Source organism: Lepeophtheirus salmonis, chromosome 7 (genome assembly GCF_016086655.4).
Source record: "Lepeophtheirus salmonis chromosome 7, UVic_Lsal_1.4, whole genome shotgun sequence".
Classification (NCBI taxonomy): Eukaryota; Metazoa; Arthropoda; class Copepoda; order Siphonostomatoida; family Caligidae; genus Lepeophtheirus; species Lepeophtheirus salmonis.
Genome location: NC_052137.2, coordinates 21,553,441 through 21,580,544, shown reverse-complemented (window position 1 = coordinate 21,580,544; position 27,104 = coordinate 21,553,441). Strand labels below are relative to the sequence as shown.

The 27,104-nt window shown below is 28.9% G+C and overlaps 1 protein-coding gene across 1 annotated transcript in view; it reads left to right on the top strand.

The window, feature by feature from the left end:
* The window catches only part of Hasp (Hig-anchoring scaffold protein), a 180,010-nt gene that overhangs the window by 150,053 nt on the left and 2,853 nt on the right, over positions 1-27,104 (top strand). Inside the window, exons 12-13 of the mRNA XM_040716736.2 lie at positions 5,969-6,249; positions 26,882-27,022. Coding sequence (XP_040572670.1) covers positions 5,969-6,249; positions 26,882-27,022 — 422 coding nt within the window. The remainder of the gene's footprint in view (positions 1-5,968; positions 6,250-26,881; positions 27,023-27,104) is intronic.

Here is a 27,104-nt window from a genome sequence, read left to right as displayed (position 1 = left end):
CATTTATTATAATTTTTTTTAAAAGTCTATAATTAAAAAAAGTAATGTTTATTAGTAAATTACAAATTGAAGGACAAAAAAATAATTATATTTTTTGAGAAAGGAGTGGAAAAAAAAAGAAAAAAATGTTCAATATTATATGGGTCTGTTTCTATACTCCTTTGAGTCAATTCATAACATCTATAATATAAATAATATATATGTATATTAGTTGGATTATCTGTATATAAATAATAGAAAGTGGGTGTCCTTTATGGGTGCCCACACCGTTGTACCAAGGAGGCTGAAATTTCGCATGGATCGTTTACTAAATTGATTCAAAAAAAAAAGTTATGGACAAAAAATAAATATGTAAAAATTGCAATTTTTTTTTTCCAGGTGCAAAAAAAAAAAAAAAAAAGGTTTCTAATTGAATATTGGATTTTTACATTTAAAATTTTTTGAAGATGTTTGTCAAAAATTTGTTTGCATTTAAATTTAAAACATAAAATCTGATGTTTAACTAAAATATCTATCATTTTCTGGATAATTAATTTAATTTTTTCTCTCTTTCTTTTTAATCAAACGTCAATTTTCATTTTTTAAAAAGAAACAACGCAAACAGTGCATTTTGGGCATAAAGTTAAAAATTACCACCACAATGAAGTATTCTCTATTCTCTATCGGTACATTTACTAACATAATTTTTGCGAAAATGAACCAGTTATCGAGATTATATATTCCACGACATTATTCTCCATATCTTTTTTGTTCTTGCTAGTACGAAAAAAATATTGATTTTTGTGTGTTCCTGTTTACCATTTCTATAAATGGTATAAGCAACTTTATTTCCAAATAATTAGTCGAAACAGTTTTTTGCAATATTATTCGCAAATTTCGATTAAAGTAATTTAAAAAAAAAAAAAAAATGGACTTCCCATCTAGACAAATTTTTTTATGCATATATGTTTGAAGTTTATAACACATTTTTGCTACATTTATAAAATGATGCAATACAGGCGCTATACTATAATGTTCGCGTGCACCGAAGTAATCTCAACACCAATAGGAGATAATGTTGAACATTGTCATTGAGATTTTCCGCTCCTTCCTTGGCCTGACGAACAACGGTTAACCCCTTGCTAGTTAATGATATATGATTTATTTTTTGACATATATATCCCTTACGTAATATATTTTTCTCTCTTCAAGTTTCTTCAATGTCCTAATCTCTTACAAAATTGAGCACCTATTTTTTTTACTTGTCCTAAAAATAAAATTTATTTACAAGAATGTTGCTACAAAATTATAGTTCCGTTAGCAACAAAACCAAGCTAAAAAGTATCTGCTAATAAACAGGGACGGCAACATAACTTCCCTTCTCAATAATACATGAGTGTCATGCTGTAAAAGTGTAGCAGGATGAGCGGGGTTTCATTCTAGAGTCAAAAATATAAAGTTTTCTTGAAAATACAGTTTGTTGAGCTGTAGTTGTGAGAAACGTGCGTTTGCTGTCGAAAATAAATATTGTCAAAAAATCGTTTAACCCAGGGTTTCCCAAACTTTTTCATGCTGGCGCCCCCTTGGCAAATAAACTTGTAGCGCCCCCCTCCCATAGACTTTTTTTTTTCACACATCGAATGACCTTTTTTTAAGAAAAGAAATCCTATAAATTTTTTTTTACTATAAAAATTTCTCTTAATTACATATTATTATTCTTCTTCTTTTTTAAATCCATTGAATTTTTATTACTGATTTTTTTTTTTAAATTCCCCGATTTTCCGCTTCAGCTACCCCCCTGCGGACGCCCCTGCACATATAACCTTTTCTTCAAAAATTAAAAACAATAATTTGATAAATTAAACAACAAATATATTTAAAAAAAAAATTAACTTTAGTTTTTCACAATTCCTTCTAATGGGATGGGTGTACTTTGTGTAAGGATATTAGTTTATCCGCATCAGGTTGAAACTCACTAAGAAGAAGACGTAGATCCCCACGTTCGGTAATTCTAAGTTTGTTCCTTTGTTTGGAAAGAAGTGTAGTAACTACACTGAAGGCCCGGTCTACCAGATATGGAAAAGCAATCAGATATATCTTGACCTTGTTCCATAATACTGGATAGAGGTCAGATATTTTTTTTTGTAGGCAAAATCTTGATAGGATATCTTGAACTTTGGACTTAGCTCAATGTCGTTTTTGATTGAAACTAATTCTTCTTCGACCTCTCTTGTTTCCTCACTACTGACTTCTAGTAATGGATTGATAACCCAGTCTGGTATTTTTAGCCCTAATATATCCTGATATCTTTCAGTCATGTCTCTTTGCAACTCTTCTATATGAGCACAATACACTTGAAGGTCATCATTAGATATTTTCTTTTCTTAACCCAATTCACAAAGGCTTGGAAATTGGTAAAGTTCATGACGTGCTAAATTTCGTTTGAATAATTTACACTTAGACAGGAAAGTGGAGATAACAGATTTGACTTTTATAAGATTGGCATCATTTCCTTGCAATTGTAAATTAATTTCATTGAATTTTAGGAATATATCTGACAAATAGGCAATATCATTCTTGATTTTTTTTAAATCATGACATAGCCCAATATTAGATTCTTGGAAAAATTCAACAACTGTATCAAACAAAGAATAGAATCGTTTGAGGCAGTTTCCCTTTGATAGCCATCTAACTTCTGTGTGTAGCAATAAACGATCAAACTCTTCATCATTATCAATGCAAAGCTGTCGAAACAGTCTGGAATTGAGGGAATGTGCCTTGATCTTATTTACTGATGTGATAACAGTATTAATTGATTTGTGAAGTCGACCACTAAGGTGTTTTGCTACAAGATGTGAATTACACAGTGCACTGTAAGTACACCAGGTACGGCTTTCTTCAAGAAACTGATGAAGCCACGATAACGACCTATCATGGATGGTGCACCATCTGTTGCACACGCCAGAATATTAGTAAGTGGGATTTTTTTCTCTTTGAAAAAATTATCAACGATATCAAATACCGACTCTCCTTTAGAGTTTGTTATAAGTTGTCTAGCAAATAACAGTTCTTGTACCAATTTTTCATCCTTGACGAAACGAACATAAGCAAGGATTAATTTCCTGGTAAAGTGGACTCATCTAATTGCAAACTAAATTCGGTTGCGGCAAGAATGTTGCACAATTTATCTTCTACGTTTTCGGCCATTTCATCTATTCTTCTTTGAACTGAATTATTACTGAGAGATATAGATTTCATAATTTGGTCCGGTGACTTATGTACAACAGTGTGCACAACCTCTCTTATTGCAGGCAGAATAAGCTCCTCCCCAAATGTGTGAGGCTTACCAGATCTAGCAATCATCAAAGATATGTGGTATGCAGCACGCAAACCGTCAGTGGATTGTTCTGAAGTGCTCGAAAATATATTTTTAATAGTTTTTTGTGCCTTGAATTTTTTTCGAAGCGTCTGGAAATATGGTATATTTTTTTCTGTTTTATCAGAGTGCATTGTTCTCAAATGTTCCGAAAGTCTGGAGGGTTTCATGGCTTCGTTTGAAAAATTCTGGAAAAATATATAAGATACGACTATAACTATTGTCATTTAGGGTTGGAAATGGGTGAAAAAATTTAGAAAGTTTTTACGGAAACATCGCTTCGGGAATTTAACTGTATTTTCTTGTCTAACTTTTCTCAACTACAACCATGTGTTTAACAGCAGAAATGTAGATCAAGATTTGTCTATGGTCCAAATAGTTAAAGAAATAAAAGCTAATTGATGCAAAAAAAATTCTTAATACAGTTTTATAATTCTTGACGTCTTTGAAGTCCTTGCTTGAAGTTTTAGAATGTGGAATTTGGGTTGTAGTTTTTGGATCTTACTTTTCCGTAGTTTCACGTTTTTAACAAAATTATAAGTATTTATTCTAAGTAGTCTGTTTGCATTTGAGAGTAAGAGTAAACTGAGTATAGAGCAAAATATATAGGCGCCAATAATGAAGTACATTTGTACAATCTCGATGTAACGTATTTTCATCGTATTAACCGGATAATATTCAAGATATTCATTCCTGCTATTTTGTAGTCATATTTCTTTATTTTTGTAGATCAATTTGTTTGTTTTATGTAATAATATGTAATCACAGGTTTCTTTTTGCTCTACCGCCCCCCAATCACACCTTTTCCCATTACCACCCCCTACATCAAAGCACCGCCCCAAGGGGGCCGTATCGCCCACTTTGGGAAACGATGGTTTAACCTAATGAATTTCAATATAAAACTAGTAAAATTGAGCTTGCAAATTTTTATTGATGCAATTTGTGATAATCAGTTAATTATTTCCATTTCAAAGTAACAAAAAGCTACTTTTAAAATGATTTTCATAGTTTGAAATTTGAGAAATACTTTGAAATAATTTGCTTTTTTAGATAATGATTTTACAAAAAATGATGGGTTTTAGATAATCACACAATACTTCAATTCCATAAACTAATACGTATAAAATGAAAATCCTGATGCTCAAATAAATGAACTTTACAAATAATAATGTTTGAGAACTGATACTGATGCCATCAGATCTGGTGTCATACAAGAATTTTTAATTGGTGCACGTAAAGTCAGATAATCAAAACTGGAGTAATTTTGAAAAAAAAAAAAATTTTTTTAGACAAAATCATCAATAACTAACTCATCAAACAACCATATCCTTAAATAAAATATGTATTTACTAAATTTTTCCCCTTTGAGTATGAAATAGTTGTCCTACTAAACTACAAAAAAGATCAAATCACCTGGTATTAAAATATCTACATGAAAGGATTTTTAAAACTGTGCCAAACCCAACTTTAATTGTCAACTATCATATCAAAGCTAAAATTAAACTTTTTGATGTATATTGCCTTCTGAAAAAAGGAAGTTATATTATTGCACCCTGCATATGTATGTCTTTTTCAACTTAAATTTCTATAAAAATTATTATCCTTCATTTTTACTTGAGTAAGTTTGCCCGGCATTTATTAAATTAATTCTGAGCTCTTCTGCTTCTTATAAAACAAAAAAAGGACCATAAAACCTTAAGAAATATTCTCGCAGTATGTTGTTATTTATCTTGGGCACTTTTTTTTAAAAGAGATTTATATGGTTTAAAGAAGAAAAACACTTAAACGTTCGCTCTACTGTCATCTTTTTGGTTAAAAAAATCATTTTTCTTCTTGTCTCTTCTTTTCTAAAGCTTAAAATCTCTTCTTTTTTTTTAGAAAGTACATACCTACATGCAGCCAGAATTATTATTATAATTTTATGCTCTTTTTTTTCTTAATTTAAATAGTTCTTTATTTGTAAAAAAAAATTTTTTTTTTAGAAAAATGCTATTTTAAGCCCGTTATGCCATTGAAGGCAAAACAATAATAATAATCAGAATCGTTTCTAGAAGCTATATGAAAAATGTCAGGAAAATTTATTAATTGGTTAGTCAATGAATCTGGGACATACACAGACATACGTATTTAACATATAGAAAGATAATTAAATAGTTGTGAATGTATATGCCCTTGAAGATGCCACAAAGTGGATATAGAGGCTGTGAAAATTCCTAGTTGCAATTAAAGAAAAATAGTATGATAGACTCTATTTGAAAGAGACACAATTAAATGATTGTATACCAAGGATTGATAGAACTTAGAAATAAGAGAGTCAAATTAGCGTTGTTGTATTTTACCAGAGTTATTTGTTATACAATATAATACAAATAAATAATCTTTAACTTCAAATGCTTTGTCAGAAATATCTACCTTGTTTTGAGGGGTTAATGAAAGATTAGGAATAAACTAATTTTTATTTTTGTGGGCCCGAATAATATATCTTGTAGAATAAATTTATCGCTTTTTATTGATAATTTAATATTTTTGTAAATATGTTCAATATTGCTTTTGTGTTTTAAATAGATAACTTATGATTAATATAATTCATAAATGGTCAAATATTATTTTAAGGAAAATATGTTTTGAGAGGATCTCGAAAGCGTCGTTGTATTGGAGGTGTTTGGGATGGGAAGTCCCCTATTTGTGAAGGACTCAATCAATTATACGATTATGATATCAATAAACCTCCGACAGTTCTTTTTAGACACAGACGTGGTCCAATTGCTCAGAGTAATGATGGAAAGCTTATTGTTTCTCCAGGTACAATATTACATATGGAATGCTTGTTCGTCAAGAGAAATGGAAGTCCTGAGTGGACCACTGGGCATATAGGTGGTAGAAATTACCCACGGGTAAGTGCTTGTTTTGTAATTTGTATTTGTATGTTACAGGATCATATAGACTATCATGAAAAAATTAATTATAATCAATCAATATCAATCCTTCTAAAAGGTTTCAAATATGTAATCAATATTAATCTTTAAATTGAAATACAAATCGGAACAAAGGGAATATCGTCCAAACATAACAAGTTGTAGATAAATAAGGCTATCATAATCACATAATTTTCATATTTAAGGAGCACACTGATGTGTGTTGAGAATTGAATCACTTTTACAATGCTTTTTTAGATAATGATTTTACAAAAAATGATAGGTTTTAGATAATTAAATGTTAGATAATCACACAATACTTCATTTACATAAACTAATCCGTATAAAATGAAAATCCTGATGCTGATATTTATGAATATATTTGCAAAAACTATCAAAATACTTTTTTTTAACCCTCTTTAATTTTTTTCTTGTTTAAAAAAAAAAAAAAACAATTATCTTAGTTTTAAGCCTTAATTATTTTAAGATTGGTGCTATTTGACTTTTAATCTTTTAAGTGAAGTTATGATATTTATAAATGTATCACTCTTTTTTAAAAAGATTTATATACTACGAGTATCTATCTTTTGATGTTAAATTTACAAGAAAAAACTAATGCCACCAATTTTAAAATACTCAAGATTAAATACAAAACTACATTTTAAAGAAATTAAAAAAAAAAGTATCAGATAATTTTTGATTACTGTATTGAAACTTTATGAATTAAAAAAAAAAAATCAAAATTGTAATTTCTTCCACTTTAAGACTTCTGAACTCAGAGGTGGATTTATTTACAGATCTAATATTGTATTACTAAATAGAATTACTTCAAATGTAACCACATATCTAATTTGAGTCAAATTCGTTTCTACGTAAAAATTTATCGAGAAATGATTATATTATATAATAATCCATTGTACTATCTATGTTGGAATTTTTTTAAACGCTACTCTGTAAACAGTATTATTTATTATCATATATATATATATATATTAATTCAATAATTAACCTCGAGCAATTTTTGAAGTCAAAACAATTAAAATAAAGCCAATATTGTTACTCAACTGGACATTTTAGAAGGAGATATATACTAGCACTTTGGCTTAAAAACAAATGAAAAACGTCCCATGTAATATCACAATTAGATATGTAATCTACAATATTTTTTATTGGCAACCACTGTATTAATAAGTTTGTGCATTTACAACAAATAATTATACATTAAATTTTTATTTTTTGAAAGACTTAATGATAGAAAAATAGGAAATATTTTTGGAAGTTGTAAAAATATAATTCAGCTAATCTAAATAACAGGTTGATTTTTTTTTTTTTTTTTGAATTATAACAGTTCTTTTTATTGAAAAGATAAATTTTTAAATAAAAATAACAACTATTTGTCTCAAAATTTGAATTCCTTCACAATTCCTAAAAATCTAAATTTTAACTAAAAAAGAAGAAAAAAAACTATAGAAAAGACTTGATTGTTGTCCAAACAAGATAAAATTTCATAAAGCCTCCCTTACTTCAAATTAACAATCTATGGATCTTCCGAGTCTCAAAATTAGTACATACAATCCCTTGATATTCATGTAATATATGGTATTCAATAAAGCGCACAATTTTTGAGCTTACACTTATGAATATGGCTTCAAACATCTATATTGAAAGTACTTCATATAATAAAATATATTAATTAAATGGCAAAAACAAAAGTTAAATTAATTAAATATTCACAGAGATATTTAATATTTAATCTGGTTTAAATACCGATATAGTAAAATCTACATTTATGTCTTAATGCTGCTAATAATATAATTGCTCATCATTTAAAAATCCGTTTTTGAAAAAATATATATTTACTTACACCATAATTAACCCTTTAGTATGTAACTAATCCGTCATACAATAAAAACATACATATATTAATAATAAATCAAGAAGTAGAGCTTAGAAACTGAACAAAGCGGTTGGATAAAGGTTCTGTTTACGTTTTAAGTTAGTGTTGCATCAGAAAAGTGCCTCCCTTCTCAGTCAAAACAAAACCTTCGGTGGAGCATTGAGGTGCATTTACTTAAGTATGTACGTTTATGGAAGTATCGATTTATGTCACAAAAACAAATTATTAGTAGAGATTAAGAACAATACAACAGTTTTTATCTATGGGAGAGTTTTAGTTACATTTGTTGAACAAACTGAGAATTTCTACTTTTATAGAGGTACATTCTTCCCGAGTGTGATATACCCAGTTTTCTTAATAAAGCAAAATTGAATGCATTGTAGATTTTTATGTACCTGGATATATGTATGTAACCCTTCGGCCGAAAGTCCCTTACTTATCAAAGAAACGACGTTATGGTTTCCTTCAAAATTGACTTTATTCATCAATATAATATCAATCAAGAGCAATACAATCATTCCAGTGCCGCTCTAACATTTCAATGCCGCTTTTATAAAATGCTTTATCTTTTGGTTAAAAAAAACAACAACAGACCCTTAAAATAGTCCTCAGTTTAAGCGATAACCTCTTCATTGGAGTAATAGTCACTGGGAGCTAGATTTGGAGTAAAGAAGATGCAGAAGCAATTCAAAGTGTAATTCATGTAGACTTGACATTGTTTTGGTTGACTTGTGAAACATTTCTTTATCTTCATCAGGACATTTTCCCCTTCAAAAATTTTCCGTGATTTCGTTCTTCAAAAGTTCTAATAACGCTATATAATAATATTAACTGTCGATGGTTGTTCCCTTGTCATAATAGTCTATGAATATTATGCTATGTACATTAGCGTATCTCGTAAATATATTTTTTTGAGCTATGCAAACACAAAAGGTATCAAAATTTGCATAATTTTACACTAATTACGAAAATAGAAAAAAAAATTATGCATCATTTTGAGGGCTTTATCGTTATTCAAAGTTTTATAAAGATTTACATCTTCACAGATTTAAACCGTATGTCTAAAATAATACAAAAATGAATTTTGACTGTTATTTATGATTAAACAAGAATGGGTACTCGGTAGACCGCAACACCTCAGCATATGACCATTTTTTGGTGTAAACTTGACCTTGGACGTTGACCTTGACCTCTCCAAATGTAGTGGCGTCTTACTGTGATCATATATAATTTTAGTACCAAGTTTGATCAAAATCGACCAGTTACTTTTATTATCATATTTATTTTATTTTTAAATCAATAATACTAAAGTTTTGAATTATTTGGAGAGGTTTACAGGTCTTAAATAATACCAAAATGAGTATTGAAATGTATTTTATTATTAAAATCAATGATCCAAAATATAGAAAAATAGTTGGAGTAAATTAGAGATCATAATCTATGACAAAACTCACAATTTAAACATATTTTTGTATTCAAAATTTGGTATTTCTGCTCGAGATTGCAATTTATTTCTTATAAAGCCATCTCTAGAACTAGTTACACTTTGTGAAGCATCTGTTACCAGTTTAACACCTCTTTCCACTGATTGCGTGTAAAGAAAATCAACAATTTATATTTTCTTATTTTTGGCCATGATTTGAAGGTCCTCATTAGAAATATTTTAAAGAGTCGGTGTTACTGTAATTTTACATTCATCACACACTAAAATCTTGTATAAAAGTTTACTTTTCCTTGTTTTAATATTATACTTTTAGTGATAATTTCAGTTCCCCTAGCTTTTATTATTCTTTGCAATGCTAACCCTCAAATATGGCCCCACTCATCAAACAACATACTGGCAAGTAGGATTTCTGTGTGCACAAAAAAAAAACAACATTTCTTTCAATAACAGAGTCAACGACAGACCTAAGATTTTCTTGTAAAAACCTAGAGTAAACTATTTGCTACTCGTATCTCTAGTCACCTAAAATATTATCTCCAAATTATCATGCCCGCTTGGTGAGTGGGTGGTCAGAATTCTCGATATTTTTCTAGAATACCACTTTCTAATAAGAAAAAAAGTTTTTTTTTTTATTTATCAAAAATTGGTTTTTAATCAAAATATTTGAGTTGTTCGTAAGAAAGTAATTTTTTTTTTTAAATTCAAAGACTGATTGTTTTTGTAACTACCTATTGGAAAAAATAAATAATTTACTAAAATTTGATTTGATAACATTCCAAAAAGATTATATTATAAAGATTATTACCATTCATATTAGGAAGGGGAATGGTTTGTTAACATGAAATATCCGTTTACAGCTTTGTATTGATCATAAACTATTTATTTTGACACAATCAATCAATTTATGTATCAAATTGAAAATTAATGATTGGTTCTTTTCTTTTATGTCCTTTACAACAAATATTTATCATTGATAAAAAAAACTCACACACATGACATATAAAAGAAAAAAAATACTATCTCTGATCTTTTAATATCACTTAGAAAATTGAAACAGGATATCATAAATTATAGATTAATGTATCTTTCATACATAGGTATGTGTCCCTTTAAAAGAAAAGAAAAGCAAGCTTTAAATGATTTCCCACAAAATTGATTGTGGATTACATTTGTATTCTTTGTTAAATTATTGTCCATTACATTTGTATTCTTTGTTAAATTATTGTCCATTTTTATTAATTATTTATACTTATTGACTCTTTTCTGTGTTTCAAATTGCACTCTTAAAGTAATTAAAATTGATAATTACAATAAAATAATTAAAAAATCATAGATTTTAAATGAAAAGGCCCATACAAGTTCAATAAATCATTCATCAAAGGTTATTAACTCATCCCACAAATTGGAATATAAACCCTAACATTTACTCAAATATGTATGTAAGTTATTGGTTTGTATTGATATAAAAATTAATAATTGTTTTCTCCTTTTCGTGATTTTTGTTTAAAATTATTTTATGTTGAATCATCAAATATGTTCTAATACAAAATCTAGGATTATTCATTTAAAAGTTAATGTGTTTATTATTTATTTTAATAAACAAATGAGAACACGGTGCATTTTCATCATGAAAAAAATATGTTGTGTATAACTTTCTTACATTGATAAAAAAAGTTAACATTTTTTAATAATATTTTTACTTTTTTTTTAATGAAGTATGTTTAATATACTTTGAATGTTATCATTATATTTTTGTACTATGCATAGTCTAAAATATAGATGTATATCAGTGAAAATTCACGAAACAAAAGCTTTTCCTTGAATGTAGTTCATATGTAGATTTTTTTTAGGGGAGGGGGAAGTAAATTCAATAATATTTTTGTATAAAAATACACAAAGGAATAAAAAATAAATTGAAAATTAAAAGATATTTCTTAAAGTTTAATATGAAAATATGTTCAAATACCATAGTTTAACTATTTAAATTTATAAACTTTCCTTTTTAATAAAATGTCATATATATGTTATGTGACATTTCAACACTTTTTAGTCAAATCGAAGCTATAATTAAACTGGATCATAAATTATTGTATAAGTACCTTTTTTTCTTAAAACTGTAATATTCGTAACAAAAAGTTTACTAGAATTTTTTATGTTTGTTATTTTTTTATTAAATATTTATTTAATACAAAAATCAACCAATTTTACTGTTGTTCGTAAAATAATAATGAATTTTGTAAATTTTAAATAATTGATATGATAAAATAATCATAAATAAGTGTAGCTATACCTTATAGCACGAGCAGATTTTTTAGTTTGGACTCAAATAATGTATATGATCAAAAGTTTTTTAGTAAATTTTTTATAACTATAAATGATATTTGGAGATTTAAAGTACGACCAGCCACAATTTATATTGTTTTTCAAATAATCGTATTTTTACATTTAGTATGTATCGTTTCGAAAAAAATCTTAACTATCAAATAAAAAACGCCTTAAAGAAATAATAAAAATCTTGTTTGGGTTTTTAGTTCTTCAAATTCCAATTCTATTTAACACTAATTTAGTAGGGAAACAACGTTTGTATATTTAAAACAAAGTATCTTTTCTCCTACCTAAATTTGAAATATTCCTTTCGTCTAAATGAAGATAACACATATTTTTTTTTTTTCTTCAAAAGATTCATCAACATCCGAATGTACAGGATCAATCCAATGTATTGCTATTTCCGTTTGTATTTTTGTGGTTTGATTTTCAAACCTAGAAAAGTTGTATAGTAAACATTTAAATTGAAAATGCGGATGTACTTGATTAGTTTATACAGAAGGGTAAAATAAGTAAAAACATAAAATTATTTGTCATTTTTCAAAATATTTTAGTAGTAGCGTCTAATTTTGCTATAATCATTAAACTGAAAGATATGATTTATTAAAAAAGTTTAATGTTTTGAAATATATTTTTTGACCTTGTATAAAGCTTAATTATTTTATGGTTAGAAAACTATTTTTATATGAAATCGAGTTTGTGTCTGTGTGTCAGACATAGGAGGCAAGAACTTTGTATGATTGACTCTATTGAACCTGGTCAGTCTAAAATGGAGGGGGGGGGGCTCTTATAGGAGCTCAACTAGACTAGATAAAAGGTTGAGTTATAGATAAAAAAAGGTATTGGCGTCTCAAAAACTACTATACGAAAAAAAGTTTTCCAATTTAATTTTTTCTTAAATCAAAAAAGTTATGGGCAAGAAAAAAAGAAATCCGTAAAAATTGCAGATTTCAGGTGCAAAAATATGGATTTTCAATGTAATATTGGATTTGTAGATCGAATAAAGTGTAGAAATTTGTTTGAAAATTTAGTTGCATATAACTATGACATAAAAATTGATGTTTAACTAAAATATCTGTCATTTTATTAAAAAATATTTTATATTTTTTTCTCCTTTTTTCATCGAACGTCTAGTTTTTAAAATTTAAAATACCACATATCATATTATACACAAAATGCTCGGCCAGACCGAAGGCCTCTGGATATTAAGAAGAAATGACATTTACCATTCTCATTTCAATTTCCCGCTCCTTCCTTGTCCCTAACGACATCAAGTAACCCTTTTTGTTATTGTATAACTAAATTTAATTAAGTTTTGTTTTATATTGCATTTAATGAGGGTAATAAATTGAAAAAATTATGTCAATGTTTAATATTACCTGTAATAGTAGTCATCGAGAAAGTCATTTTTTTTTTTTCGTATGTAACATACCATAAAAGGTCACAACAATTTATGGGACCTATGCTATATCACGGCTTTTTATAGACTATAAAAAACTAATAAATATAATTATAATGACAATGAAGAAAAAATGAGAAATATTCACGTTAAGTATAAGCCCTGTGAGATACTTGACTTTATTTCAATTTGCAATATATGTTCATTTTTTCTCTCACGTTTTAGACAAAAAAACTTCTGCTCTCTTATAAAAAAAGTTTAACGAAAAATGATTATAAAAACCTTTTTTCATGATGATAGATGTACAAAAAACTATTCAATTTTTAAGTTGATTTAACATTCCGATATAATAATCATAATTTGCTGCCTGACATGGTCTGATATTTTCCTTGGGGGATGAGAATGTCCATCTAATCATTGCAGTCAAAAGTGTAACACAATTGTTATTCCTTCGTTACTGAACTGGTATTTTCTGTACCCCCCTTCTTTTTTTTTTTTTTAATTGCTTCAAATCTGTTTAAAATAGACTTTATCTTTGGAACTTTTTAGAATACTTTTAAACATTTTTTAGAATAAATGGAACTTTTTGGTGTTTTAAATATGTACATTTTTGGAATTATTTGTCAATTTTTAATTTAGGTTTGGCGAATTTAATTTATTTGTTCACTCGAAAATCATTATTTTGCTCTTTATATTTTACTTTTTTCAGTTTTATGTATACGCGTCGCTACTATTGTAATATCAGCTGTTATTCTATATATAATCCTCAACCTCTTCAAAATAAATGAATACATTTTTAGTACCTAAAATTTGTTAAAATTGAAATTATAATTTATCACACAACTTTTTGATACCCAAAAGTAATGTTTTTATGATTTATTTTAAGAAACAGTGCACTTTTTATCCTTGCCTAGAACTCAAATAAGTATTTTTAGTTGACATTTATGAGTGCAAAATGTATGAAATAGTTAGAAAAATATTGAAATTTTGAATCTATGTTGACTGTATCAAGTGATAAGATTTGCTTAATATTTACAACAATTGAATAAGAACGCAAAAAAAAAAGGTATTCATTAGGGTTATAGATCCCGTTACCTAAGTAGATATAAGTAATAACTGAAATCGTTATTAAATATTCCTCCACAGAAAGTATGGAGAAAGAAAATAACCTAGCAAATTAGTGTTTTATATTACAAATTATATTTTTGTGTAGGTGACATTAGTTAATCACTTATTTATAACATATTTTGACAATAAATTAATTATATAATTATTTTAAATATCATTAAAACAATGATAATAAGTTGTTCATAAAAAGGTTTTTTCACTGTAATTTTTGTGTGTAAATCATGGAAACTTATTCTAACTTTCTGATATTTAAGGATATAACTAATGCAATTTAAATGAATAAAATCAACCCAACCATGAGATTAGTTTGTTTTTATATGCAACTTGGGGAAAAAATGATGTTTTTATCTGACAACTCGTGTTTAGTTTTTAACTACAATTTTATCCCCACATACATATGGAGGTGTCAATTCTTGGAAACAGGATTTTCTTTGAACAACTATTTTGATAAATTAATCTGTTCATACAAGATCATAGAATACTGATGAACAGAGTTTTTCAAACTGTAGGAAGTGAACTATAAGGGGGCGAATGAGTAAAAAGATTTTAACAAGTATCTTCATATTAAAAAGTTACCAGATCAAAAAGCCTAATTTTTATTATAACACATAAATCGTAAAAAGCTCTTTTTATATTAAAAAAAGGAAACTGATTTTTTTTTTTAAAGGGGGAAGGAGAAAAAGATAAAAAAACGTTTGAAAGCAATCACAGCTAGACATATCTACATTATAAATATGAAATATTGTACGTAATTACTTGGTCAAACTAAATAAAAATATCAAATACTAGAGCAATTTAATTACTTTTACGCTGCAATGTTTCTATGAAATTTCATAAATGATATTGCTAATTTCAATTATTAAAAGTTATGCTCATGATAAAGATGAATCTTTTAATGAAATATCTACATTTATAAAAAGTACCATAAATTAAATCGAATATTTTTTAAATATTAAAAATAAGATTGCATTCCAATTTATTTATTCTTCGACCAGCGACGATAATCAAAGCCTATACCAATTGACTTGTAATTAGTTTTTATAAATTATAAAAATTATTATTCTTTGTAAAAAATAATACCTTTGCGATAAGATAATATATTAAAATCATAGTCATTGTAAATTTTCAAGTAGTTTAATTTTCTTATTCGTTTTTATAATACTTAATCGTATGCATTCGCCAAAATTTGAGTTGTGGGAAGAGGTAAATTGGCTGAGCCAGTCAATTGTGCAAAGTATTGTATTCATTGAGAGTTGTTCATACTGAGTAAAATCGAATTATTCTCTAGAGCTGTTATTTTTTTTTTTAAGATTCTGTAATTCTCGGATATTGTAAAACCATTCAAAACTGGAGTGTCTAGTAGGCTTTGTCTCCAGTAGAATTGGAGGAGGAGAGTACCAAATCCGGAATATTGCCCCAAGAGTGACCAGCTTCATTGACTTTTTGTTCAGGAAAAATCTCAAAATATTTCTATATCCATCCTACTTGTAGGAGAAGAGGGGATCCAAAATGTCTAATAAATGTTAGGAAGATTGAATTCCCAATAGATGATTGTGTCGGAACGACTTGATCTATATAAGAAGACATGGTTTGAGATTTCAATCCGGTTTCACTGCCAAAACTGGGAAAATAGAAAGTTTCGAATTCTTATAATTAATACATATTTTCTAAACCAAAATTTCATGTAGAACTCAAATATCACGTCAGAAATACAAAATATGCAATCGTTCTTTAGATATACTCATTTTTGTAAAGGTATGTGTAATCTTACGGAAATGAAAATTCAACCTGATGCTGAAAATATAAGTATACTCGCACATCATTGTTCGTACAACTAATGAGATGTATTTCTTTCATACAGTGCACTTAAACCTTGCATAATTTATTTGGTAACTACTTGAAGCTGATGTGGATTAGTTTTAAATGTTTGATCTAGGAATGAATTTAGTTGTATGAGGAAATGATACGCAAATATTAAATCAGATTGTAACATACATCTTTGCGACCAGCTGAGCCTTAAGTCTAAACATGGTTCTTTCTGAGATTTCCATTGTTGATTTAGTAATAGTTGATGCAGATTTATTTTCAGATGTAACATTTGGGGTTTCAATTTCCAACGGCTGGACATCATCATCAACATCTGCATCATTGGTACCCCATTCCCATAGCAGGTTTACTGATTTCTGTCTTGCTTTTGAACCTTTTTTGATCTTCGTTTCTGAGCTCCTAAGTCTCTCTTTCTTAATGTCATTGGTGTCATAGGTTTGTCTAATAATGGATGACGTCATCTTATATGTTGTTCTTCACCACTAGATGAGTCTAATCAACTTGTTTTCTAGAAACTTTCACTGCCTCATGATGATACTTTTTTCTTTACTTCCCGTCAAGCTGACTATATTGTCCAAGCCTTCTACCAGATCCTTATTTTGTGCTTTTTGTGCGTGGCATTTATGACTAAAAAACTACTAAAAGTAGGAAAACCTTTAAAGTTAGGCTCTATCTATAATCTTGGAATAAAAATTCGCTGAATATTGATTATAAGAATAGTTTCCTTCCCAAAACCATCTTTACTGGTTAATCATCAATAAGCTCTTATGGCAACGAACACATAGACACGGATTTTAAAATTATGCAATCTTAAGGACCATGTACTTATCCTATTTCTGTGGTGAGAGACTGAAGTTTTTCATTGTCGTTGTTTGAGCTTATTGTATTACTCAACATTTTCCAATGACTTTGCATGTCACTTTTCTCACTCATGATATGAACAAAATACCTTTTGTCCTAATCAATTAATTCATTGATTATAAGAATGTTTGAAACATGTTGTTTTTGATCAAAGAATGAACGTTATTTCATCTCTTTAGCTTTTTTAAGTTCTACAAATGAATTAAGTAGTAAAACACCTGTGATTTTGAGTACCTAGAGTTGTTCTCTGACAAATTTGACCTTGATTTAGTCAATATCAAGTAGCTGCTGGTGATATGATTGCCCAATATCACGCGTTCCGAAATATAGATATTTTACTCAAAAATTGAGCTTCTGTTACTTTGTAATTCTTTTTTCCCCAGAAGTATTAAGTACTCAAATTGGGCATCATTTTCAAAGAAAAGCATATGTTCGGCATAATCGATTAACTTTTCAAGAACTTCACTCATTCTGTATTTTTGTTGCAGCCTCTCGTAATGCAAAATTTCGCATAAAATATTAATTGCATAATTCTTAAGGGGGAAAATCTGAAATTTTACAGCTGGTAGGAAAAAATTAAACACATCAGCCTAAAATATACTATTTCAGGTACAAACGATCAAATTTTCAAGTATATAGGTCCAAACGTTTTTAGGTGCTATCCATTTTAATGACGGACGGTATTTTTTTCAGACGTCAATAAAATTAGGGAGTAGGCGTATTTTTTTTTTTTTTTTTTCTCCTAATGTTCCGGTTCATGAAATTGTATAAATTAGGTACCAAGTTAAAGCATATTAAATTTCAAATAAAATGATATCAAAATCAACCCTGTAGTCCTTTCCTATCAGTAGATATGGCTGTCTAAAGCCAGGAATTTATCAAAAAGTGTGAATTTTCGATTCCGTTTTCCACTTGATACATATTTTCCAAACATCCATTGCACAAAAGTTGTGGAAGAAATAACTGAACAAACAGTTTTATTTAAATTCCTGGTCATTATCTATCATTTGAACATAAATAATGGTTATTTTAATATACATTCTAGAATCTATAGGTCTACAAAGTTGGGATTGTTGGGGAATATTGGTCACAAATTCAAATTGTTTTGCTAAACGACACAAAATACAGGATTGAAACTTAAAAAACCATAATTTACAGATTATGTTTACACTATTAAAGACTTATTAGAAAATTGTCAATGTTTATTTTCTACCCTAATTATTTATTCAGTCTTTTGGCAGTGACACCGTATCTGAATCTGAAACCATGTCATAAGTAGAAATTAATTGTTCTTCATTTTGCTTGGTACTAGAAGAGCGATATATGGAAATGATACTATGATTATCACATTGGAATCCCCATATTTGAAAGTTGATTTAAAAGATCTCTTTAAATAAAGAACAGCTGATATCTTCAAAGAAAAAAAACAAAACCACACTACCTCCTTTTTTCATGGTCCCCATTAAGCGATCTGTGCGAGAGATGAGAAATTTTTTGTTGTTGCTATGATTATATCATTTCCGTTATACAAACAATTCCAGGCGTGAAGTCGTTAATAATGCATCTCAAAAGTTCAAAATTTATCATAAATACTTCTTAGGTTTGCATACAATATGCTTCACTTCTTTTTGGAACAATGTGGGAAATTCCTGACCTTCTCCTTAGTTGAAGAAAGTCAGGAGATTCCAAGTTTTTTTAAAAGAAAGTCTTCATTGATGATGTTATTTAATTCTCATTGAGCTTTTGTGAGGAGAGAGATAACACGTATCTCATCCAACTTATGCGTCAACAAAATATTTTTAGCATTTTTTTATTTTTTTATAGAAATGGTAATAACTGGAGGATTAGTAGCATTAGAGTTATCATTTCTAATTCTGAAGTCAAATTGAATATCATAGGGATGTATTTGAAATTTGTCAAAAATAAGTTTATTTAATCTCGGAATCTTACACGAGTATGATGACTTTCCGTTGATTATCTCCATTTCGTTCATTTCTTCCAAAAATGTTTTTAATACATGCATGAGAAGAGTTAACGGTATGGATCCTAGATATTACAATATTAAACTGCCATGTCCTATAATTATCAAAATCATGTTAGTTTCTTAATTACAATATTGGATCTTACCAAGAATCTGATTCATTATTATGTTGGACCAAATCAATATAACAATTATACTTTATTATATAATTGTTCTATTTAAATATTAGTTTTATATCGGAGGTGAGCAAGATGCATGCCTCCTGCAATGTACCACTCCATATTCATAGTCATCCAAATTTTGTAAAATTAATGGAACTTCATACTGCCAAAAACATTCCTTCTCGCTATTTCATGATAAATTCAATGGTTCCCAAAGAAAAGCAGTGTCATCAAAGATTAAAAAAGAACTTGTAAAAAATGATAAAATTCTTGTTCTAGACGAAACTACGATCCATGACTTTTGATAGGTTGCCCTTATTTAATAAATTTGTAGGATATTAAGAAGGCTTACAATAGACCAATTAAGAACGTTTTTGGCTCCTATTTCTGTGGCAAGAAACTGAAGTTTTTCATTGTCGTGGTTTGAGCTTATTGTATTTACTTTGTATGTCCCTTTTCTCACTCATGATTTGAACAAAATACCTTTTGTCTTTATTAATTCGAAAATACAAAGACTTTTATCCCTTAATTAAAAATTTCTGTTTCGTAATTATGCTAATCAAAAATGTTAATTAGCACACAGATGACTTCTAGTCAGTCTTAATGGTGTTAGTAATGCAATTAACAAATCAACAGCGACAATCATATCCACTCATGACATACTGGGTGGTCAATTGAAGTTTGAAAAAATACTAATTAAATAATTAACTAAGATTGAGTGATTGGAATTAATTCGTAATTCGATATATTAACGCATAAACTATTAGTTACTAACTTAAGCTCACTAGCTTACGTACAAGTCGAGAAAATGACGCTTGAACGTTATCAACACATTTTTATCATTCGCGCACTCCAATCAGTTGGGTGTCTCCAGAACCACCGTCTACGTCGTTAGCAAGTCTGAAACGTTTGAGAGGTAGTAGGGCTTTGTCAAAAAGGTCAAACCCTACACGGAGGAATTAAAGAAAACAGACCAGGTCAATCCCCTCAAGTAAATGAGGCCCCATGCAAGAAATCTCGGGATTTAACACCAGACAGTCAATAGAGCTATGAAAAAAGTGGATGGAAAGACCCTTGTGAGAGTGGACAAGGATTTTTTTAACACCATTAATGAAAGAAACTCATCTCCTCCGTTGCAATACTCTTATGAACTCTTTTTTGACAATTTTGCCCCCCCTACTGCCCTAAAGTCAGCCCCCTCGACTACACCTTTTGGGTGTACTGGGCATTGTAAAAGTAATGAGACCTTCTAAAAATACAGTTTTTAATAGGTATTGTTGAGTAAATCTTAAAGTTCCTATTGTTTTTGTGAGAGGATCACCTAGGACATCATGAGGGCCTTAAACGTCAGCAAGGCCACAGTTTGTCTCGTCAAAAATTGTTTGACTAATGGGGACAATCTTAAGGACAAATCCAAGAGCGGAAAACCCATCAAAGTGATCCCTGAAGACATCATGGATGCTTTTAAGGTCAACCCAACGATGAATATATCAGAGTACTCCAAGAAGAAGGTGTATCGGTCTACTGGGGGCAAGACCATCAAAAAAAGCTGGACGAAGGCCACTTAGAAGAATTGAGAGGCCACTCTTGTCTAACGTCAAACCTAACTCTGTTTTCAGGGATGTCAACAACTCTTTAATGATCTGAAGCACAACAGAAAACGCGTAATTTTTTGGTCGGGTGGTATGGTTTAGTAAGGCTGACAACAGCATCAGGACAGTCAGCAAGAAAACATCCGGCCTCTGTGATAGTATTGAAGGAAAATATGGTCCCATAGATCACCAAGACCATGAAGAAGTCCAACAAGGACACGTACGTATTTTAGAAGGATGGGGTTCCGGCCATACTGCTAATATTGTACGAGATTGTATAGGTAGCAAAATGAACTTCTGGTCCAAGAAACTTTGGCCCCTTAGAGCTTTTGATGCCCTGACTTCCCTAAACCAGCAGTGAATGATCATGAAAAAAATACTTAGTTGGCAATGTTTTTAAGGGGTTCCGGAGGCCGTTGGTGGCCAAATTCATAATTAATATGCATTGTTATAGTAAAAAATATTATAAAATAAAATTTTCTATATACAACATCATCCTGATCAGTTACGGGTATTTTAATGACTACTTAGAGGCAGGTCTCAGTACTTTTTCTACACCCGGTATGTCGAGGGTAAGCCTTACAGTGTACGTCATACAAAGACCGATTCCCTCAAAACCACTGTCAACCTGCACTGGGACGCTATAACAGATAACTATATCTACAGGGGGTGACAGACCTTCCGGTGCTGCCTTGAGGTCATCATTACGTTAATAACGGTTACATTAATAAGAGAGCTCAGACACAAATCTATTTAAAGTATTAATATTGTTGAAATTTTATTGTTAATTAATAAATTACATCTTGTTCAATTTTAAAATTCAGATTTTAATAGACCACTCGATTCCTTTTGTTATAGGAAAATTTATGCGCACAACTTAAAGGTGTACTGATGAATGCAACCGCTTAACATTTTCGTCAAAGGCATCATCAATAAAACCTACATGGTACAATCCATATAAGAAAGCAAATATTAAGATATTTTTATTATTGTCTAGTAACTACCTATATTCATAATTCTCATTAGTTATTTTGTACCTTCATTATAGATCCTCTTCATATTCCATATATAATTACTCATTCTAAATACTAAATATTATGAAAGAAGAGAGTAAAGATCCAATATTCAGAGCTGTATTTGAGCCCAATTTTTCATTATTGAGGTCAAGTCCGAGTCCTCATGTTCTGGATTTTTCTAATAACGAGTCCTAATCATCCGGTTTTTCTGATTACTATTACAAACCTATGCTAAGGGTTAATGGGTAAATAAGTAATATAAGTCCGGATCTACTTGTAGTATCGTCTAAGGCAATATACCATTTCCAACAACTTCTTCCCTAATCTACATTAATTTGAGACTTCATTGAATTCGTGATGGTGTAGTGAGGATGAAAAGATTATATAATTAATGTATAATAATAATAAATTATACATGTCATCGTGTACTAATTACTCATAATCTAACAAATTGTCAAATTTCTCTTAAGATTATTGCCATTGTTGTTATGAATTCTTAAGGACTCTAGGCAAAAAGTGGACTCTCAAGGTAAGGAAGGTAGGATTTAGTAGTTCTACATTCTGATTGGCTTAAAATTAGAAGCTGTGGCATGTTCCTCCAGGCACTCAGCTAGTTTGAACTAAATGACACTAGGGGAAGAGCGGTTAAGGGAAAAATAAACAATTCAATCTAAAATCAAGGAAGGCTGTGTTCCTAACATCGATCTATAATAATATCGTCTTATTGTTGTGACGTAGTCGTCCTTATTCTTCTCTTTTCATTAGGGGGAGACGACTTGTTCAAACTGGCTCCGTGTCTGGAGGGACATGTAGCAGCTTCTAATTTTAAGCCGATCAAAGTTGAGAATTACTAAATCTTACCTTCCTTGCCTTGAGTGTCCACTCTTTACCTAGAGTCCTTTAGTTTGAACAGGCCGCCGTCTCCTCCTTAGTGAAAAGAGAAAAAAAGGGCGACTACGTCACAACAATAACACGATATTTTAGGTCGATGTTAGGAGCATAGTCTTCCTTGTTTTTAGATTGAATTGTTTATACTTCCCTACACTTGTTGCCCATGACGTACAAGGAGAAGATAATACAAAGAAAAAGACAACGAGAAGAGTGTTGACTTCAATGAAAAGCTATATAACCTTTGAATTTATGTGAAGAGAGAGAAGCTTGATAATTTGTTAGATTCTGAAAAGAATGTCAACTAATTTATCATCAGAACCAGAACCGTAAAATGCTTACGTAAAAGGACGCACCTTGACAGTATATAAGATGAGGAGATAAAGTTTATTTCATTTTAGCCCAGTTATAAAATAAATGACGCATATTAATGCTAAAAACATAATTCAAAAAAAATTAAAATTAGCCAAAAATAATTGGGTCTTTATAGTATTAAAACTTATGGTAGTATGTTTTACTGTTTTTTTTTTTACTTTACTGGAGTGTTTGCAAGCAGAAATAAATATTTCCTTATTGACAAACTTTTTTTGCTCCTCCTTCAACGAAGGTTAGTTCTTTTTCCAAGTACATAAATTATAAATATAGTTTTTCATGTCTTTCTCGAATATTCTAAAATATCGATAATATTATTTATTATTTTGCATAGCAAAAATTGTAAATATCACATTTAAGTTGACCCTGAATGTTGATTTTTATTTTTTTTAAAGAAGGAACATTAAAATAGAATACTCTACCCAAAAAATTAAAAAATAAGCAATTACATTAGTCTTCATAACAACCAAAGCTATGTGCACTAGATAAATCATTCCATTTATTTCGAAATTTGGATATTTTGAAAACTTTTCATTTAACAAAAACAATAATAAGCTCTATAATGATTTTTAACTGATAAATGAATATAAATGGCTAAAAAAAACTGGTACAATAACATTAACAGAAACGATTTTATTAAGTAACATTATTCTTATCTTTCATATACGTACTAATAAATATTTGCAATGCACCATTTTTGATAGCCTTTATCTATTTACCTCTCCTTGAGATACGAACAGAAAGCTTTGTGAACATAAAATATTTCCCAATTTTTTCGTAACCCAGATGATCACAGTATAATAAAACGATCTTGTATTCTCACAAAACAACTCTTAAAAATTATATATTACATATTTACCATTCATAGTACATTCAAAAGAAAAAGTATAGTAAGTTATAAGAAAGAGGCGAATGTTGTGATATTTTGTTCCTCCTATCCGTTTTTTGTGTAGTTCATAATATACACAAATAAAAACCACTATCATTAATGAATTACTGATTTATTTCTAATCATAGACTTTGAAACGGCTCATCAAATTTAGCTTCTTTTATTCATATAAAAGTTAAGACCATAGTTTAAAAAATATTTATTTATTAAATTGAGAAGATCCAAAATGTGTGAGAGTAGTAAGTTTTTTAGCTTGGGATGTTTAAAAACCTAAGGAATGTCTTCACATTACGATTTGAAGAAGGAAAAAAAATTATAAAAGAGCTAAATATACTACAACATGCGTATACTTATTATAAATTGAATAATCTAAGCGAAAATAAATTTTTATTATTAATACTCTGCATTTTTATCTCGATTTTACTACTTTTTCCTTATTGTTTTTTATACTTCCCAAGAGAAAGATTTTCCTAAGACGTTCATTTAAGTTACTATTTTACTCTCAATATTGGTTCATTTTCTATATTAAAATGAAATATAAATGCCATTCAGACATATATGTTGATGGTACACAAATAATTAATAAATACTGCGTTAAAGAACAAAAAAAAAACATATCACTCTGAAATTAACAAAAGTAATCTATAAAGCAATAAACTTAAGGTTTTTATTTTCCTTCTATAACTATTCACCCAAGTATTTAATGTATTGCATATGTACTTTATATGTACAATCATTTACCATGGTTATCCAGGGTAGCAGGTGAAAGGAGGAAGCGATTGTTTTATTAGATATAATACTCTTAGCGCAGTTAATAAGTATACATGTACCTTTTTTCCAGTAAATTATTAAAATAAATGTAAGTGTTCGTGCTGGTATGTAAGTCGTCGTGGCTAGTAAAATTGGATTTTATTAGTAAATATTTATACAAATGATTTTTATTCCATTGAATCTAGATTGTCTTACCAATACTTTTAGGTTAGGTACTGACAATTTAAATATAATTTTTTAAATTCCCCTCATTTTCAGTAAGTAAAAACCAACAAAGACAGTTGTCAATATTTCCTGACAATCTGTTTTTTGAGCTATTCTGCTAAGTGGGACGCAAATTTTCTTATGTCCAAATCAAAGTATCAAAAACAATTTCGTACTTTAATTTGACTCTGCTTTACGTCATAAAAAGTTGCTTCCCTCTATGTACGCACTGTATGCTGAAGGGAGAGTGGCGCTCATCACAGAATATATTGGGTTAATAACAAAACACGATTCACAACTTCAATGTCTTCTGTAAGTCGTGGAAGACCATCGAAGGATCTACCCCAACACCAACAAAAAATAATTACAAAATCACCAACATTTCTCTAAAACTTACACTAAGGAATTATAAAATATTTATATCTACGATATTATACTAAAATAAAATATACTGATTTGAAAATAAATTTATTTCAAAATGAAATAATTGGAAAAGAATAAAAATATTGTTTTTAAATATATAAATATGAATAAAGTCTTGTTAATTTATTTGATACATCATGCAGAAAAATGTATCCAAATTATATATTGTTTAGTATTACTAAGATGACTAAGATTTGTAATGGCTGGTTTTATGATTAAAATTAAATTAAAATGTGCTTTTTTCGAGAAAAGGTCGCTATGGTCAAGTTTATTATTTTATTGATTTTATGTGTACTAACCCTAGTTGCAAAATTTGATATTTATCAGTCAAATAGTTGGGTTTCGATAAGATAATGTAATAAAAGATAAGGCATGAGCTAAATTTAAATCAATTTCAATTAACGTTATTTTGGACAAATAAATATATATTTTTTCTTTTTTGGAAATAATTATAAAAATATATTAATGCCAATATATAGTGCTCAATTTCTTATCATAACAAAAATGAAATTTTTAGAAAACTTTAGGGACCTGAGCTACCTCAATTTCTTTTCCAAATTGTTCAAACTTTCATCAGATATTTTTTGCCAAATTAGAAATCATTATTTAAGCTAAGCCATTTACGTTTCCAAAAAAAATAAATAAAAAAAATGACAGCAATCCATTTTCCCCATCAGGAATTGAATATTTATAAGAAATATAAATACTACAATTAGGCCTTTTATCTTCCTTAAAATATTCTTAAGTTTAACGAAAAATCACTTAAGTATTGTATAGTTATTTAAGTGATCTTTGTTAAAGGTGTTTTAAATTTTTGGGGCGTTTTTCAAGGACCAATAAAAGAGACCAAACTAGGGGCGGGACCAATCTTAAGTGCTATATTAAGAACAAATATAACATACTCTTTATCATGGTATCCTTAGTTTTGTAGACAATGAATTTGTTGAGGATTATAATGATACAATTTTGCCCAAAAAGTGTCGACATATCTTTATTTTCTTAAAGGTATAAAAAAATTATGTAACTATTTGTATAAATAGGTTTCATTGTTATATAATATATCTTAGTAATGTATATACATATATATAGAATACATATATTATATAAAATAAAATTATATGAGTAATAAATCATAAAAGCAACTTAGGCCGAAAACAAAAATCTCATTAAGATGATTTATAATAATGTTTCTCGAGTTATGTGATTATGGGGTCAAACATTTGCTACTTTTAGGCCGCTGTTTGAGAACTTTAATATAAATGTTTGAAAAAAGAACTTTTAACTATACATACAAATTATGTTTCCTGAAATAGACATGATTACACCATTAATGAAATAATTATACAAATACAATTGTATAGAGTGTTTATGAATAACTTAGTTTTATGAAAGAAATAATATCTTAATTTAGTTATTAATCTATGCCCCCATAGGGATGGACAACAGATCCAGGACGAGATGCTCAGTTGGAATATCGGTTATCCATTTACCACGCTCGAGTGTCAGATACAGGTTCTTATACTTGTAAAACACCAATGAACATTAGTCATACCATTGATATCATCGTCAAAGAGGTAAAAGTGTATATTTGGTTTGTATAATGTATTATTCATACTTAAATAAAATAAAAATCATTATTCAATTAAAAATCAACGT